Here is a 19,533-nt window from a genome sequence, read left to right as displayed (position 1 = left end):
TAAATTGGTTTGAGAATTTTTTTAAAAACTCGGGATAGGTTCGGGTATTACCCTGTCTCGCCCCTCATTATATATAAAATTAATTTTAAAATTAAATTAAATTTAAATTTTAAAATTAATTTAATTTTAAATTTAATTTTACTATTTTTAATATAGAGATAATAAAAAAAATATTTTTTAAAAAATAAGTTATAAAAAATATAATAATTTAATTATTTATAAAATATATTATTTTAATGTAACTAAAAATTTTAAAAGTAACATTTTTAAAAAAAAAATTAAAATTGAAAAAAAAAGTTAAATGGGGCAAGGGCTGGATGGGTATGAGAATTTATCATACCCGCCCGCTCCGTTTAATTTTTAAATGGGACGGAGATGAGAATTGTTTTGAATAAATGGATGGTATTAGGATGGGGGGTGACCCGTCCTGAACCCACCCTGTTGCCATTCCTATTTACAACATTTGTTTAACAATTATTTTCTACATTTTTTTTAAGACAAAAAAAAACATGAAAATTGATTTTAAAACTAGAAAATAAAATATTTTCAAAAAAATAACTTTTAAACATCTTTTAATTGCTTTAGTTATAATCTACGTAAAAAAAACATATTTAAAAATATAAATAAACATATTCTACACATCCCAATAACTATTTTTCAAAACAAATTTATATGGTCAATGATACGAATCAATTAGATCAAATAATTTATTCAATTAACATTTTTCATCAATTAGAATTAATACATCTGAACGTAAACATTAGAGTGTAAAGTATGACTCGTTTTGTAAACCATCTATCATAACATGGGAGCAACACACGGCCTCAGTTTTCATCATTTTAAAAAATTAATAAAAAAATATTAACATTATAATTTTAACCTCATAAATATTTAATAAAGATGATGTTTGTTTTATGGTTAAATAAAAAAATTAAAATAATTGATTTTTTTTATTTAGTTAAAAATAATATGTTGATATCAATCGACATGACTAAATTAAACCTATTAATAATAAAATATTTAATTTAGTTACATTTATAAATACTTATAATTTATTTTTAATTAAATACCAAAAGTCATTAATTTTTTTTGTTCAACCAAAAAAAGTAGTAAAAAACAAATCATGGTAATAGGAAATTTATCCTAAATACCTTTTTAATGAAATATCCTTAAATTGTTTTTGGGTTATAATTTAATTTTATGTTATCCATTTTAATTTAATTTTTAATATATATATATATATATATATATATATATATATATATATATTTTCAAATGGTTTGATAAATTATTTTACTATAAAAAATATATTTATGTAAAATAATCTTTAGTTTAATAAATAAAATATTTATATTATACCTTTTAAGATAATATTTTATTAACATTTATATTCCTTTTATATCATATTTTATTCCATATTTCATTTTTTAACCTCTTAAGAAAAATTTGAAATTCTTTTGAAAAAATAGAAAAAATAATTTCCATTTTTCATCTTGAACTATTTAATTCAAAATTATTTGAGATTAGGATTAAAAAATTATTGAAGGTATTTTTATAAGAACCTTTAAAAAATAAATATCATTTTTTTGAATTTACATTTTCAAACTGAAAATTGTAATAAAGGACAATAATAAATGATGGGAAGAAAATCTCAAAATAGTAATAAAATATTAAAATCAGGGAAAATGATGACGAATGGAATGAAGAAAGCAGAAGTCTTTTTCGTAGACAATGACACGTGAAAGGGAAATGAGACCAAGCGAGGAAGTGGAAGTGCTCTGGAGGCTTCAAGCCTTGAATGGATGAGGACAAGCCATAGTGGAGCCATCCCCTGACTCACGCCTGAGCAAAGCCTGTGCCATGGTAACAAATATCTTTGAATGAAGCATATTTTTCTGAACATCTCATTAAGAAGCGTTCACAAACACTTGTAGGAGCATAATATAAACATCAACTGGAAAACGGAGATTATAAACTTAAGGAATTCATCTATGAAGATGTAACAGTCCAGAGAGAATGAAATTATTCCGGAAAGCTGGCTGAGTTCCTCTTTCAGATGGTGGGATAGAAACCATTCACAGTCATTCCACCGTCCACGCAAATAACCTGCCCTGTGATGTAAGAAGCCACGGGAAGGCAAAGGAATGCTACCAGAGATGCAACCTCCTTCGGCTCTCCTGGGCGCCCAAGGGGAGTTCGGGAGACTATCCCTTCGAAGAAGTCTTTCTTCTGTAGCAACTGCAGCCAAGACAACACTGTTGTAATCAGTAAATTGAAACCTTGAATAAAAATCATCCAATTCAGGACCATTCCTTTTTGTAAAGGAAGGATTTAATGAATCTCATGATTCCACCACAGATTTTATGCAATAGGGTCAGAAAAGAAAAACAACAGGAGACAATGGCACGGTGAGTCACTCCTTCTAGACAAAGGATGCTTTCCATAAAGTCGATGGGTTAATGATGATTGACATGTGCTTTGGACTAAAATGTATTACCATAATTTCTACCAGCGAATATGGTAAGATCTCAGAAGTACGTGGACTAGAGATTTTAATATAGTATCATGGCAAGGGTAAGCGACTACGATATCTCAGAGTCGTTGTCATGACTCATGATCACTGTCATCACTATTTGCATACTAGTGCCCATTTAGATGTTCGGTTATTTTATTTTATTTTATTTTATTTTTTCCTGTAGTAACCATGACATCGTGGTATCTGTATCTTAGTCACTCTTAAGACATTTCAACAACTGAAATACAGAACCCGCGTCCACATCAACAATCAGGAAATAGTAGGATTTATTAATACCATGATGTAACATTGTTAGATTCATATGGACCATAGCTACAAACCAGTTAAGATATAGATGCAAATAAGTGGAGAACACTTACAAGGTTGAAAATTAATCAAATCCTTGACATACATATAATTAAAAAACACAGAGAAGGTGTCATGTCTTGGTTTGTAGAAGCTAGTGTTTGTCAAGTGCTATGATTGGGAGAAGACTAGGGAAGATTGGCTGCACCAACACAATATGGGGTGCAGGAGAGCCCACAGAATATGGTCTTAGAGATCTTGATATTAAGCAGCATGAGATGTTGTTGCAAGTCAAAACAAATGGGCATCACTAGTATTTCTTACTTGCTTTTGGAGTTGGTCTCCAATCAATTACACTTTCTTTATCCCAAAATCTTAAGATAACAAATGGTGTTGCATGGAGAAACTGTTCCCCTGTGAAAGTTTAACACAACACAAGGTTCGTAACAAAGGGAACTTCAAGTATGTATATAGTATGCATAGGCATACTAACTTTCATCCTTGAGTTAGATATATTACATAGTCATATGTATCATTGCTTTAAAAAACATGTTTCATGAAACAACTTGGACAGCCTTGTCCAGGAAGACTACAGGAAGGAAGAAAGGGAGTGGTTGATTATTGAAATGCTTTGTCTATATGCAGATCCATTGTCATATGCTATTGGCGTTACCAGTACTCAAAGGTAACCACCAAATCACCTATTAGAAATGTCACACAAATACATCTTACCCATATATACCTAGGTTCTAAATGTTTAGCAGAAGAAAATCAGGCATATGTGCATGCAGAATGTTAATGATGTTCAATCAGGACAACGCTATTATGGTGGTCATGATGGGGAAAAGGAGGTATGCTTGCATAACATACTATAAATGAAGAACAGATCCACACATTTTTCTGAATAAATCAACAGTCATCTCAAGAAAAATGAAGCAAACTGGGAAGAGTATAAGCAGGATAGAGGATATTACATGTTCAACAAGGGAGGTCTTGATGTACCAGGGAGCAACACTATTACTCCTGATATTGTCTTTTGCCCACTCACAAGCAAAATTCTTTGTAAGTTGATTTATTGCAGCTGCACATGCATAGAAAAAAGAACACAAAGCCCTTTACAATTTTCATGCCCGGTTTCCAATTCCAACTCAATGCTATACCATGAAAGTAACATACCTTTTGTTGCTGCATAAATTGATCCAGTACCCAAACTCACCACACCTGCAACAGAGGAAACAAACACAATGCTTCCTGCTCCAGATGCTTTTAGAAGAGGGTGTGCAAGTTGGCACAGATGGTAAGCAGATTCAAGGTTGGTAGTCATGATTGTTGAATATTCTGCAGCAGTGTAGTCAACTGTTGGCTTCCTGAAGCTTGTCCCCACATTATTTACCTGGGCCCAAAACATATATATATATATGAGTGAAAATGAAAGATACATGCATTATCCTGCACTACTCTAAAATTCAAAAAAAAAAAAAAAAAAAAAATGTTTACTCTTGTATCATCGGAGGGCACATATGACACAGCTTAGAAACACAAGCTCATGCTGTCCTAATCTATATAGGCAACCTCAAAGGACAAAAGCTTATAAGACTAAGTACCTACCGAGATAGCAACTAAAACAGCCAAAAGTAGGAGTATTTCATTTGGACACTCCTTTAATCAACCAGATCACAATTACTTATCTTGACCAACTTCTGAGGGATTTTTTTCTCTAATATTATTTTTAAAAAATAATTGTTTAAAAAAATACAAAAATGATTTTTTTTATTACTTGTCACGTTTTTTCACTTGTTTTGTTTTTGCACTGAAAACAATTTTTAGAAAAAAAAAAACAAATCTTAAATGATATACAAAAGTTTTCATACTGAAACCTCTCTTCAAGCATGTGAACTGAGAACAGAAATGGAAAATATTTTTAAATGGGTAGAAAATTCATTAATATAGAAATAGAATCCTAGTCTTTTTAGGATTTTCATTACTCTCTTCTGCCTGTTATCGTGACTCACTTTCATTCCCTGGCAGTTTCTATTTCCATTCCTATTCCCACGCCCACGTATCAAACGCTGCCTGAGTCTCTCCACCAAATGACTGCCACTTGTTCGTCCCATTTCCATACAGATACTTCCACCACACAAGTCTATTTTCAGTTCGAATGTCCTTATTCAGAACCCACGGTATAGTCTCTTTACAAATAAACAGGTTTCAAAATTCAAATTGAATTTAAGCTCTACAAACCAAAATCCAAAAAGCCATCCACTGTAAAAGCAAAAAAAAATTAAGACCCGGCTGGTATAGTGCATACTCACCAAGATATTAAGCTTCCCATTGAAAATGGAAGAGACCTTCTCCATCAACTTCTCACGTTGGGCTCGGTCCGACCCATCACAAATCGAAGCAGTCACTGAAAAACCCTTAGCATGCCATTCACGCAAGCATTTGTCGAGCTCTGCTTCGTTACGTGAACAGGTGTGTACGGTGGCACCCAGTCCAGCCAGCTCTTCTACTACCGCATATCTACGAAAGTTTAGAGAGAAAACAGCGTCATGTAGCGATATGGGTTCGATCAAAAGAAAGTAGATGGAAATGGCTCCAAGTAAGCCAAAATCATGGAAAAGAAAGCGAAAGAAAGCGAAAGGACGAGAGAGAAAAAGGGAATGTAGGAGACGGATACCCGATTCCACGAGTGCCACCGGTGACGAGAGCGGTGGTGCCTCTGAGAGACCATCCAGAGCCGCCAAAACTGCCGTTTGATTCCGCCATGATACGATACCTTCTCTGCGAGGATAGGGGAACGTGGATCGTTCTTTGGTGATTCGGATATCCTAATCACATAAAAAGGAATTAGTCGTGTTTAACACGCCACTAAAACGACGCCGTTCTTGAAATGGATGTCGATCCTTTGATTCACTCACTACCTAAGATTCCTTCATATTTATAGACCTAGTATTTCAGCTTCCTAAGATGTGACGTGGCAGCGTGGGCTAGGTCAAATCCCTTGTCTGGCGTTGATGGTTTCGGCTGGAAACACTTTTGCCCCCACTCCCTCCAATAAAATCCATAGCAAAATGCTAGGCAAATACGCAACTTCTCTTAGTGGCGCGGAAAGTGAGGTGAAATCTAAGGGGGGCTTTTTCTGCACGACCAACCCACTCATATTTCAAAAAAATTGAATTCATTTCGGTGTTAATATCCAACGCATCCTTCAAAAAGGTGACTCGTCTTTTCAGGAAAAAATGATCAACGTGTGACACTAGTCCCGAGTATGACTCGAAAAAGTATTATTAATATTAATAATTTTTAATTTTTTTAATCTACGTGGAAAATAAAGTTTTTTATTAATTTCAAGGGCCAACAATTCACCTGGCCAAGCCAACCCGTGTGGATGAGACCTCCACTGGTGCATGAGGAACTATCCTTTGCTTATTGTAGCCGACATCTTACTTGGCTTAACATCAAAAATCAAATGAGCATGAGCCAGCAAATGAATAAACGCCTCGTGGCCCTTGAAATTTTGAGAAGCTATCCCACGTGAGACAATCCTTCTCACGTGTTAAAAAATATAACATAATTAATTAATAGAAAAATAAATAAAAATATTTTCTTTTAGTTTTTTTGGGTTTCCTTTTTCTAACGATTTTTTTTTTTTTTGGTTTTATGTGGATGAATTAGAGCACCCTTAGTGCGTTGATCGACTTAAAGGGATTAATATAGAATAAAATATGTGATAGCAATTAATTTTAATCCTAACTAAATAAAATTCACTAAATAAGGAATCTTTTATAATACTTAGATGATTGGATATAGTATGAGATAAGTAAAAGAATAATATATTGTTAGTGATGAGATATACATATCTTACTTATTTGGTAAAATAAACAAATTTGATTTAAAAAATTAAATTTATAATTAAAAAAGGAAAATTAGAAAATATGCTATAAAATCATACTTGTTTTGTTTTAAAAAATCTTATTTTTTCTTGAAGGCTCTTCATCTTTTATAATTTGTTAAAGATGACACATATCACTTTTAGAGAACGTGTTTGTTAACATAAAAGACGGGAATACGAATACTCGTGTTCTCGTCAATAAGAACACTCTTGCGTAACATTCATGTTCTTTCACAAACTAAATATAAACATTGTATAACATATTTTATTATATTTACTATTTTGGGATATCATGTATATCAAATATAATATCTAAAGATATTATGCCCTATTAAAAATGATATTTTAAGATATATATATATATATATTCTATTAAATGAGATATGATATTATAAGATATAAGTATATTATTTTATCTCATTCTGGTGAACAATAACCTTAGAATCTCGTAGATCAATTGAAGAGCAGAATATGCTACCATCTAATTTTAATAAAGAATCTTAGAGATTTTTTTAGGATTATATATATCCTAATCCTAACCAAATGTTTGAAGAGGTCAATCGGAGCACCAATTAAGAATTTGTTACCATATAATAAAATTATGATTTTGATCCTCAATAAAATAAGAAAAAAATATAAAATAGGTATCTAAAGAAAATGAAATGCAATTGACTACTATTTATATACTTTATTTGAAAATTTCATAGAATTTATTATTAGCATTTTATAAAATAAAACTTTTAAAGAAATATTAAAATTAAAAAGACTATGATATTCAAAGAAAATTAATAAAAATATTGACATAAAAAGCAGAAAAATAATAATAGGAAAGAATGGATAATGTCTTAAACATTATCCACACAAATAATATTAAAATAATAATTTAATGAAAAATAAAAAAGATCGAAGAATTAGTATTGGAGAAGAACTTAAATACCTTTATGATTTCAATTTCAAACATATTTAATTTTACATTTCTTTTAGGAAAAACATTAATGAAAAAATCCATATGGAAAAAGATCTAAAAAACAATGTAAATAAAATAAATATTAATAAAGTAATGAATTTTGAGTTCTGAAGTAATATTTTGTTTTTATATTTTAATTTTAATTTGTAAATTTGATTTTTATTATTTTTGTTATGCTACTTGAATGCAAACAATATTAGTTCAAAAATATAAAAATAAAATAATTTACATAAAGATACATAGGGTTTTAACATGTTTGGACTAAACATATCTATATTCTATAGACATGTTTAGAGAAGTTTTTCTATATCCATATGTAAAAGAGAATCATTTTATAATGCTATAGAGAATATTACATTAAAATTCGATCATTTTTTATTTTTTATAGAGGCAAGCATGTAACCATAACTTTTTAGCTTTACTCCAATAGTAATATTAAAATATTATAATTGAGCGTCTCGTCTCTTGTCACCCTAAATATTGGACAATTCATTATGAGGCTTGATACAAAGAGAAATGAGATTAAGTAGAGTTGCTTCAAGTACTCAATTTAGATTTGACAATTCAACCATGTAACCACTATTAAGAACTCATTTGATAGTGATTTTAAGAAGCGTTTTAAACATTTTTAATACTTGAAAGTTTTTATCATTCAAGAGTTAAAATGTTTAAAAACGTTTTCTACAATGAGTGCCAAATGTACTCTAGGCCATGCATTATGTGATAATGGATGTATATGACTTGTCCCCTTCATCACATGTTTCTTGACTAGTAAGGGATAGGTGACAAAATCCAAATCGAGTTACATGAGATCTATGACCAATTTTGGGTCGATTGGCTGGACTTGTTAGAAAACATGCTAGAGAAAGTAGAGAAAATGGGTCAATGTAATCATGACTGTGGGAGGGTTAACAAGTACCGAAGCCCTAAGGGTGTGTTTTGCAGGCGAGGCTCTCCTAGAACCAGGCCTTATGGGCTGGTTTGGCCGGCCCAAGTGGTATAGCCATGGGCCAACATGGGCCTAGTTCTGACTATTGATGCTTATAATTTTTTTTAGCCATTTATATTGTTGTGGTGGAGATGGTTCTTCAAAATAATTTTTTATTTTTAAAATTAAAAAAGTAGAAAAATGATTTTTTTTTACTTGAAAAATTAAAGTTTTGAAAAAAAAATAATTTTTAATTTTTTTTACTTATAAAACATGTTAAATAAATGTTTCACAAATGATTTTTTTTTTTTTAATTTCTTATACTTTTTTTTAAACTTAGAAAAATTGTTTTATAAACTTTTGATCTAAAAAACAGTTTTTAAAAATGTGTTCTAAGAATATGTTTTTTTTTTATTTAAAAAAAAGAAAAATAAATTGAAGGTCTTTTAAAATATTTTTGTATAGTCCTAGCAATAATTGAAAACTAGAGAATAATTTGGACACCACATATAAACTAGGGAAAGCGCATGTTTCGAAGTTCAAAGAAGCTGTTATATACTATAGAAGGAAGGTTGATGACTCTAAAAACAAAGATGATTTCTATACAATATTCTTTATAATATTTAGTTAGAAAATATAATATTACAATAACAAATCAACTTCGGAAACATTTTGACTAATTGATTGGAGAGCAGTCAATTAGGTGAGTTGAAAATTTTGTGCCACGTCAGTCTTATGGTAGAAAATTTATGAGGATTGTAGAAATTAAAAATTTTTGAAAACGAAAAACGAAAAAGGGAAAAATGAATTAATTAAAATTAACTTGAACTAATTAAGTAAAAATTAAATTAAATTGCTTAATAATAAAATTGAGAAAATTAAAATTTTGGGTTGGTGTTTAATAAATTATTTTGTGTGTTGTTAAAAAAACAAATGAAGTGAATTGAAAATGAAATGAAAAATAAGCAAAACACAAGAAATAAAAAAAAAAAAGAATTCAAAGACTTATTTGGATGGGTGTGGGCTTGTGGTTGGGGTTAAAAACAAAAAAGTGGGATTTTAAAAAGGAAAAGAGAAAGAGAATGGAAAGTGGTAGAAGGGAACTCTTGGTGACTGTGAGGAGAAGTTTTTCCATCGGATCTTTGGCCGGTCGTTTGGACGGTCGAACGTCGTCTGTTCCGCATGAAAATTTGAGAAAGTGTTCTACTCGACGCGAGGAACGATTCTCAATGACTGATCTTGATTTTAACGGTCTGATTTGTAGATATGTGGTAGGAAAATCTAACCCTAAAACTTTATTTAAATGCTTTAATCATTGAGTAAAAATTGTAGATCTTGTCGTTATGAGTTAACTAGATAATGTTTGTGTGAAACCAAAGTTTGAGTAATCTTGATTTTGATGATAACAAAACAAGGTTTAGAACTAATGATTATATTTCAAGTGTGATTAGGCAAGACGATTTCCAAAGTGACAATCACAAAGATAAATCAAGCCAAAGAGAAATCATGAAGAAGAAGACCACCTCAAAGAGAAGTGTTTTTCAAGACCCAAGTTTCATAAGATCTCTTTGTAAGGTTGTTGGTACACTAGGACTTTCATGCATTTCATTTTTTATTTATGCACCAAAATCATCCAAGAGTAATATTGTTTGAAATATCTTAAGAATTGGATGATTTTATGTTTTCAACTAAAACCTTGTGTTAAATATCTTTTAAACTTGTTTTAAAAGGTTTTAAGTTGAAAAAGGTTGGGTGTTGAGCCAAAAAATGGCTCAGCCATTTCAACCGGTTGAGGAACTGGTCGACCGGTTGTGCTCGTCTGGTTGAGTACCGGTCGAGGGAGGCCAAAAAGTTTTTCTCTCCCCTAGTGGCCTTCTCTTCCAGGTCGAGGTCTGGTCGATGATCGGTCGAGGTTCGGTTGAGGCCCAACGGTCACCTGCCAAACATTAAATGCTAACGGCTAGTCAACCGGTCGACCCCTAGCTTGACCGGTCGAACCCCCAAACGGCTAATTTGACTTTCTCTTCTATAAAAAGGCTCCAATCTTCATTGTTAAAAAAACTTAACCTTCCCAAATCTTTCTTGATTATATTTGAGCCTTGGAAGAGTGTTTTTGAGTACACCATTATTCTAAAACTTGCATATCCTTAGTGCACATTTTAATCCTAGTTTTTTTATATCAATTGAAGTTAAAGTTCTTGTGCTAGGATTTTTGTAAGATCTTTTATTTGTAAATCCTTGAGAGGAAGTTGTTCAAGAGAGGGATATCTCTTGAGAAGTGTAAAGGGTGTTTGGAGCCAAAAGTCCAAGAGGGTGAATTGGAACCATAATCCAATTGTATTGCTTGAAGGCTTGGTTTGGAAGCTTGAATTAGTGGAACCTCAAGCTCGGGATTGAAGTTAGAGGAGAGTGGATGTAGGCTGGGTTGTGCCGAACCATTATAAACTCTTGTATTTGCATTCTCTCTTCCCTACTCTTTAATTTATATGCAATTGTTTATATATTGCTTATTATATACTTGCATATAATTGTCTCTTACATTCACTTGTTTAAATTTGCGAAAAGAGAGCATCACCCTATTCACCCCCCCTCTAGGGTGATTACCATAGGTTGGATTAGCCCCATTTTTCTAATAGTTTGTGATATAGGAATTTTATTGGATGATTGTGAATATTTTTGGAATTTTTGTGATTTTGGGATTTTTTTTGATTGATAAATGGTTGCTTTTGGGTTGTTAACATTATTGGAATTTTTAGAAAATTATGAAATTGTGGTATAATTTATAATTTATTGATATATGTTTTTTTGAGAATTATTGGAATATTTTTGGTAATTTTATTGTGAAAAAATAATTATATTTGATTATTGAAAATCATTGGAGTTGTGGAAAATTATGGAATGTTGGTATAGATTATGTTTAATTGAGATGAAGTGGCACGCGTCATGGCACGGGCGGTGGCATGCGTCAAGTGTCTTGGCTCGGGTCATGGGCACCATGCAAGGCCCCGTGGCACGCGTCGCGTGTCTTGGCTCGGCTCGCGGGCACCATGTAAGGCCCCGTGGCACGCGTCATGACACAGGTGGTGGCACGCGTCCCGTGTCTTGGCTCGGCTCCTGGCACGGGCGATGGCACGCGTCATGGCATGCGCGATGGCATGCGTTGCTCAATTAAACATAATCTATACCAACATTACATAATTTTCCATAACTTCAATGATTTTCAATAATCAAATATAATTATTTTTTCACAATAAAATTATAAAAAATATTCCAATAATTCTAAAAAAAACGTATATCAATAAATTATAAATTATACCACAATTTCATAATTTTCCAACAATTCTAATAATTTTAACAACCCAAAAGCAACCATTTATTAATAAAAATAAATAAATCCCAAAATCACAAAAATTTCAAAAATATTCTCAATCATCCAATAAAATTCTTATATCACAAACATTATTTAACTCATAACGACAATATCTACAATTTTTTTTCAAGGAATAAAACATTTAATTAAAGTTTTAGGGTTAGGTTTTCATACTACAGATCTACAAATCAAATTGTTAAAATCAAGATCAGCCATAGTAGAATTGTTCCTCGCGTCGAGTAGAACACTTCCTCAAAATTTCACGTGGAACGGACGACGTTAGGCCATCCAAACGGCAGACCAAAGATCTGACGGAAAAACTTTTCCCAGCAGTCAGCGAGAGCTCCCTTCTGCCACTTTCCATTCCCTTTCTCTTTTCCTTTTTAAAATCCCAATTCTTTTGCTTTTAACCCCAGCCATAAGCCCATGGCCCAACAAAATAAGTCTTTGAATTCTTTTCTTTTATTTCTTTTATTTTGCTTATTTTTCATTTCATTTCCAATTTACTTCATTTTTTTTAACAACACACAAAATAATTTATTAAACACCAATCCGAAATTTTAATTTTCTTAATTTTATTATTAAGTAATTTAATTTAATTTTTACTTAATTAGTTTCAGTTAATTTTAATTAATTCATTTTTCACTTTTTCGTTTTTGTTTCAAGAAATTTTCAATTTCTACGATGCTAAAAAATTTTCTACCATAAGGCTGACGTGACATAAAATATTTCGAATTTCGCCAATCCAAAATTAACACGTGTTCTCCAACCACTTTTCTTTTTTGACTTTTTAACCACCACTCGAAAGAAGACTTTTCAAATTAGAAATTCTAACGTGGTCTAAAATACCCGGTCATTACAAATTTACTACCTATGCAAGCATGCAACTACTCATTTGTGGCACAGAGAGTGAGTTGTAATCTAAGGGGGCTTCTTTTGCGTGACCAACCAATTATCATAATTTATATCAAGATGAATAACGAACTCATCCGTCTTATCCCGTAAAAAGGCAACTCGTCTTTTCGATGAATTTAAGCTAAAATCACAAAAAATGATCAAAGAAAGCAAAAATTGTACATATAAAATAAATTGCACATACATTATATTGTGATTAGATCCGACTTTTCATTCGTACCGATTTGGTATTGGTTGTTATACTAATTTTTTATCTGCCATCTTCTAGAATTTTCTTCAATTTTTATATCTTTTTGAAATACATTTGTCATCATTTCGATAGTTTAGATTAAAACAGTTTAAAATATAAAATATTCATTGAATTCTTGTAACTAAATTCATGTGGAGATAATTTTCTATCCGTGTTCATAATTCAAATCATCGTTCGTGTTCATAGGAACATGACTTTGTTCATAATTATTAGAACATGACTTTGGTTCGTGCTTAGACAATATGACTCTAACCCAACTACTATTGAATCAACGTAAAGAGATTCATGTCCTAGTGAACACAATTCATATGCGTTCACAAGAATACAACTTAAATTGTAATCACGAGCATTTGGTTTGCATTCATAAGTATATAATTCAATATTCGTGTTCTTATAAACATGAGTAATAATTATACTGTCCACTTTAGTATTAGGACTTGAAAAAATATTATTAATATTAATTATTTTAGTGTTATTTTATTTTACATGGAAAATAAAGTTTTTTTATTGCTCAATGTACATACAAATCTTGTGAAAGTCCTAGAACAAAAAATTTATTAAAATTAATAATTTGTGGGTTATAATCTTTTTGGTAATATTTTCCTATAAAAGAATATAATTTTCTGATTCTTCCATCTTGATCACAATTTGAAAGACCACAATCAAAATGATTCCTTAGTTTTAGAGATTAATCGAGGATCACAAGTGACTTGTTTTCGAATGAATTTATTAAAAGACGAAAATCATGTATGTAGTACTTCTTTTGTTTTTTGTTTTTGTACGTGAAACTTTTTTTTTTTTTTTTTATAATGTGAAAATTTTGTGAAATTTTGTGTATTTTTAATCCAAAGAAATCTGCTCATTGAAGGAAGTCACCTATATTAATAAGTGAAATTAGAAAATTAAATTTTGAAATTTCTTAAGATTTAATTATTTAATTCAAAGAATTTGGTTTTTTTATTTAAATAATTTGTCTTTTTCATTAAGAAAATTTATGAACAAGAGAATATTTATTTATTCATTTTGGTTCTATTTTGACTTTAATGAAAATATTTGTCTCCTTTATAAATTTGCCAGAGAATGTTTATTTACAAAAACTCTCTGCCCAAATCATAATATCTTGGTCGAAAGTATGCCCTTACCCGTTCAAAGCACCAACCTTAGTTGCTGTAGGAGCCCTCCCAATAACATTATAAATTGGTTAGATATTTTACTTGTGATTGTTTGGGGTTGGCAATATCTAGTAGAGTTAGGCTAACATAAATGTCACATGAACTTTTACATTTTTCAGCAATCCAATGGCGTGGACACCACAGATTATCCAAGTTCTCTAATCTTTCCTTTCAATTTTATATAGGGACACCACCCAACAACACCATGGTGAGCAATGGAACTAAGGTGGTGGTGCTTCCGTTTAACACAAGCATGGGGTTGGTGTTACAAGATACTAGTATTCTTGGAATTGAAAGCCACCAGGAAAATGGAGACTATAAACTTAAGGAATTCATCTAGGAAGTTGTAACAGTTTAGAGAGAATGAATTTATTACTCCGGGAAGCTGGCTGACTTCCTCTTTCAGATGTTGGGATTGAAACCATTCACAGTCATTCCACCGTCCACGCAAATAACCTGCCCTGTGATGTAAGAAGCCACAGGAAGGCAAAGGAATGCCACCAGAGATGAGACCTCCTTCGGCTCTCCTGGTCGTCTGAGGGGTGTTCTGGAGATTACACTTTCAAAGAAGTCTTGCTTTTGTAGCAACTGCAACCAAGACAAAACTGTTATCAGTAAAATAAAAACTTGAATACAATTCATGATTGCTAATTGGGATTTTCATAATAAAGCCCTTAGGTTTTGTTAGATTTGAAATCACACCCATTATTTGTTTACTAGTGTGAATTTAGATGTTCTGTTTTTTTTTCCTATAGTAACCATGACATCAAAGTACCGGTATCTCAGTCACTATAAGACATTTCGACAATTGAAATACAATACCAACATCCACATCAACAATCAAGAAGTAGTAGGATTTATTAATATTATGATGTAAATTTGTTCAATTCAGGGTGACATGGACCATAGCTTCACAAAACTTAGGAAATAGATGCAAATATGTAGAGAACAGGTACAAGATTGCAAATTAATCAAATTTTTGACATATACATACAATAAGAAAACACAGAAAAAGTGTCATGTCTTGGTTTGTAGAAGCTAGTATTTGTCAAGTGCCATATCGGGAGAAGACCGGGGAAGATTGGCTGTACCAACACAATATGGGGTGCAAGAGAGCCCCAAAAGTAGGTTCTTCGAGATCTTGATATTAATCAGCATGAGATTTTGTTGCAAGTCAAAACAAATGGGCATCACTAGTACTTCTTAATTGCTTTTGGAGTCGGTTTCCAATCAACTATACTCTCTTTATCCCAAAATCTTAAGCTAACAAATGGGGTTGCATGGAGAAACTGTTCCCTAGTGAAAGTTGAACACAAGGTTCATAACAAAGGGAACTACAAGTATGTATAGTATGCATAGACATAGTAATCATACAGACTTATTTATTTTCATTATAATTTTGCTGTAACTTTCGTACTTAAGTTAGATGTATAATATATTATATAGTTCTATGTATCAATTCTTTAAACCCGTTAGGGTAGCCCAATTGGTCAACGTGAAGTGTGGTCCTAATAAGTGGCACATGATTTTGGATTCGAATCCTATCACTGATGATATCCTGAATTTACCCAGTGCTAGTTGTTGCAGGGCGGTCAACACCCCGAAGTTTGGGTCCACATGGAGAGTCCTAAGGGCTTGGCTATGAAAGGTTCCTCGGTTATAAATAAAAAATAAAATAAAATATGTATCAATGCTTTAAAAAACATGTTTCATGAGACAAATTGGACACCCTTGTCCAGGAAGACTACATGGAGGGAGAAAGGAAGTGGTTGATTATTGCTATTGGTGTTTTCAGTCAAAGGTAACCACCAAATCACCTATTAGAAATGTCACATAATTACATCTTATCCATATATACCTAGGTTCTGAATGTTTAGCAGAAGAAAATCAGGCATATGCGTATGCAGGATGTCAATGCTGTTAGATCAGGACAATGTTACTATGGTAGTCATGACGGGAATAGGAGGTATGCTATTGTAGATGAAGTAATGCATAATATAGTATTAATGAAGAACACGTCTTTCATGCCAAATATCCACACATCTCAAGAAAAACGAAGTATTCTAGGAAGAGCATAAGCAGGATAAAGGATATTACATGTTCAACAAGAGAGGTCTTGATGTACCAGGGTGCAACACTATTGCTCCTGATATTGTCTTTTGCCCACTCACAAGATAAATTCTTTGTAAGTTGATTCATTGCAGCTGCACACAGAAAAAAAGAACACAAAGCCTTTTAACTTTTTCATACCCTGTTTCAAAGCAGAAAAGATGCTACACTATGACAGTATCATACCTTTTGTTGCTGCATAAATTGATCCAGTACCCAAACTCAACACACCTGCAACAGAGGAAATAAACACAATGCTTCCTGCTCCAGATGCTTTTAAAAGAGGGTGGGCAAGTTGGCACAGATGGTAAGCAGATTCAAGGTTGGTAGTCATGATTGTTGAATATTCTGCAGCAGTGAAATCAACTGTTGGTTTCCTGATATTTGTCCCCACATTATTTATCTGGGGCCAAAACATGTATGAGTGACTCTCCAAAAGGTCCAGGAAACAAGAAAAACATTTTTACTTTTGGTACCAAGGCCCTTTGCAATATGAGTGGGTGAATAGGTTAGGTTAATCGAAAATGAAAGATACATGCATTATCCTATACTACTTTAAAGTTAAAGAAATGTATCACCAGAGGGCACATAGCTTAGAAACACAACATCTGAGGGATTTTTTAAAAAATATTATTAAAAATAGAATCCTACTCTTCTTAGGATTTTCATTACTCTCTTCTACCTGTTATCAGGATTCACTTTCATTCGCGGGCTAATTTTAAAATTCAAATTGAATTTAAGCTCCACAAGCCAAAATCCATAATGCCATCCCACAGTAAAAGCAAAAATTTAAGACCCGGCTGGTAAAATATAGTTGAATGCCAATTTCCAAAGAAATTAGGATAGTTCTTCTCTTCCTTTAAAACCCAAATCAATATCTTGGAGTAGGACATTCTACAAACAGCCAGTACTCACACATAACACAAATAACCGACACGATGTATACTCACCAGGATATTAAGCTTCCCATTGAAAATGGAAGAGACCTTCTCCATCAACTGCTCACGCTGGGCTCGATCCGACCCATCACAAACCGAACCAGTCACTGCAAAACCCTTAGCATGCCACTCGCGCAAGCATTTATCGAGCTCTGCTTCGTTCCGTGAACAGGTGTGTACGGTGGAACCCAGTCCAGCCAGCTCTTCTACTACCGCATATCTACAACGGATTAGAGAGAAAACACTAAACAGCGTCATATAGCGATATGGGTTCGAGTTCAACCAAAAAAAAGTATATAGAAAAAGTTCAAAGTGAGCCAGATTCCTGGAAAAGAAAGCAAAAGAAAGTGAAAGAAAAAGGGAATGCAAGTGACAGAGATACCCGATTCCACGAGTGCCACCGGTGACGAGAGCGGTCGTGCCTCTGAGAGACCATCCGGAGCTGCTGAAACCGCCATTTCCCTCCGCCATGAAAAGATATACCTTGATGGGGCTGAGTGACGTGTTATAATGTGTATCGTTTTTTTGCTGATTTGGATATCCTAATCACATAAATGGGCTTAGTCGTTTTTCACACGCCAAAAAACGACGCCGTTCTGGAAATGGATATTAATTCTTTGATTTACATTTACTACCTGATATACCTTCATATTTATAGGGCCTATTACTGCGCCTTCTTAAGATGTGACGTGGCAGCGGGCTAGGTCAAAATAGGATAAGAAAATGGTTTATATTTGGTTTTTGGGGATGGATATAATAACTGATGAAATATATTATTTACCGTTTTTTTTAATATCCTTCATACATCAAGTATATATATATATATATTTTATGCATCATAATTTTAAAATATTTTTTTTATGTCACTTGTTTTGAAAAATAAAAAATTTTGATTAAAAAAAAAATTAAAATTTTAGTCAAAAAAGAAAAAGAAAAATATTTATAAAGTATATTATAAAATAATACTAATATATGTATTACTTAATTATATTTTTTTTTGTATATTGAATAATATAATATAAAAATATTTATTTATATATTTAAATATTTCAGTCATGGTTATTATTAATAAACAAATAAATGTTTACTAAAATTTAAATTATTAATCAATTTCTAAATATTAGTAAACTAGTTTTTATTCATTTTACAAATTAAATATAAGTATATATATAAATATGTTGGGATATAATGTTTATTGGATATAGTATCCAATGAAATATTATATATATATATATATTCAGTCAATGAGATATGATATCTTAAAATATATATTTAATTTCTTTAACTAAACGTAACTTTATAAATTCTCTATTTCAAGCAAAATTTCAATTCGAGCACCAACTAAGAATTTGTTGAAATTAGAATATATATATTCATAAATCATGTTTAGTCTATGGGATATAACATGAGATATAATTTAGAGAATTTATTATTAACATTTTACAAAATAAAATTTTCTAAGAATATATTAAAATTAAAAAGACTATGATATTTGAAGAAAATTTGCAAAAATATTGTCATAAAAAAAAGAAAAAAAAATTAATTATGTCTTAAATATACATAAGTGATAAGCTCATAAGCATAGGTAAGATTTTCTAAAATTTTGTTTTATAAGTATTACTTTTGGATATAAATTGTATTTTTTTAATCAAAGGAAAATTAGTATTATAAAATAATCTAAATACGTCTCATATATTCATGATTTAAATTTCAATATTTAATTTCAAATTTCAAACATATTTAATTTTACTTTTCTTTCATGTAAAATATTAATGAAAAAATTTGTGTGGAAAAAGATCTAAAAAAACAATATAAATATTAATAAAGTGATGAATTTTGAGTTTATAAATATAAATATTTGACTCTTTTGAAACATTCATATTTCTCCATTCCTTGTATCTACACTTAAATCACAAGCTCCTTCACTCGTAATCTTTAAGTGACATTTGTTTTTTGATTAAATAAAAAAGTTCAAAATATTTAATTTTTTTTTATTTAATTAAAAGTAACATGTTGATATTAATCTGCGTAACTATATTAAATCTATTAATAACAAATTTACTTTAATCATATTAATTGATATTAATAAATTACTTTTATCCGAATGAAAAAAATTAAATATTTTTATTTTTTTAATTAAGCTACAAAACAAACACTACCTTAGTCTAGAA

General features: G+C 31.3%; 1 protein-coding gene across 1 annotated transcript; it reads right to left on the bottom strand.

The window, feature by feature from the left end:
* Nucleotides 1-1,875: 1,875 nt before the first annotated feature.
* LOC100265103 (tropinone reductase homolog At2g29260, chloroplastic) lies at nucleotides 1,876-17,879 on the bottom strand. Its single transcript, XM_002282719.5, has 10 exons — nucleotides 17,745-17,879; nucleotides 17,375-17,582; nucleotides 16,611-16,827; nucleotides 16,413-16,519; nucleotides 14,748-14,903; nucleotides 5,499-5,551; nucleotides 5,134-5,341; nucleotides 3,998-4,214; nucleotides 3,796-3,902; nucleotides 1,876-2,238 (listed from the first exon to the last, which is right to left on the bottom strand). Exons 1-10 carry the CDS (start codon nucleotides 17,831-17,833, stop codon nucleotides 2,053-2,055), a joined length of 1,548 nt encoding a protein of 515 aa, XP_002282755.2. The 5' UTR covers nucleotides 17,834-17,879; the 3' UTR covers nucleotides 1,876-2,052.
* Nucleotides 17,880-19,533: the final 1,654 nt, after the last annotated feature.

The sequence above is a fragment of the Vitis vinifera genome, chromosome 13, assembly GCF_030704535.1.
Source record: "Vitis vinifera cultivar Pinot Noir 40024 chromosome 13, ASM3070453v1".
Classification (NCBI taxonomy): Eukaryota; Viridiplantae; Streptophyta; class Magnoliopsida; order Vitales; family Vitaceae; genus Vitis; species Vitis vinifera.
This window is presented reverse-complemented; position numbering and strand designations above follow the sequence as displayed.

Excerpts from the sequence above, each read along its gene's own strand:
- LOC100265103 (XM_002282719.5), bottom strand. The coding sequence starts at position 17,833 with ATGGCGGAGGGAAATGGCGGTTTCAGCAGCTCCGGATGGTCTCTCAGA. Across the intron at positions 16,520-16,610 it reads AATTTATGCAGCAACAAAAG|CTGCAATGAATCAACTTACA; the intron begins GTATGATACTGT and ends TTCTGTGTGCAG. Across the intron at positions 5,552-14,747 it reads TTTGCGTGGACGGTGGAATG|TGGTCTCTCAGAGGCACCAC; the intron begins ACTGTGAATGGT and ends GGCGGCTCTGGA.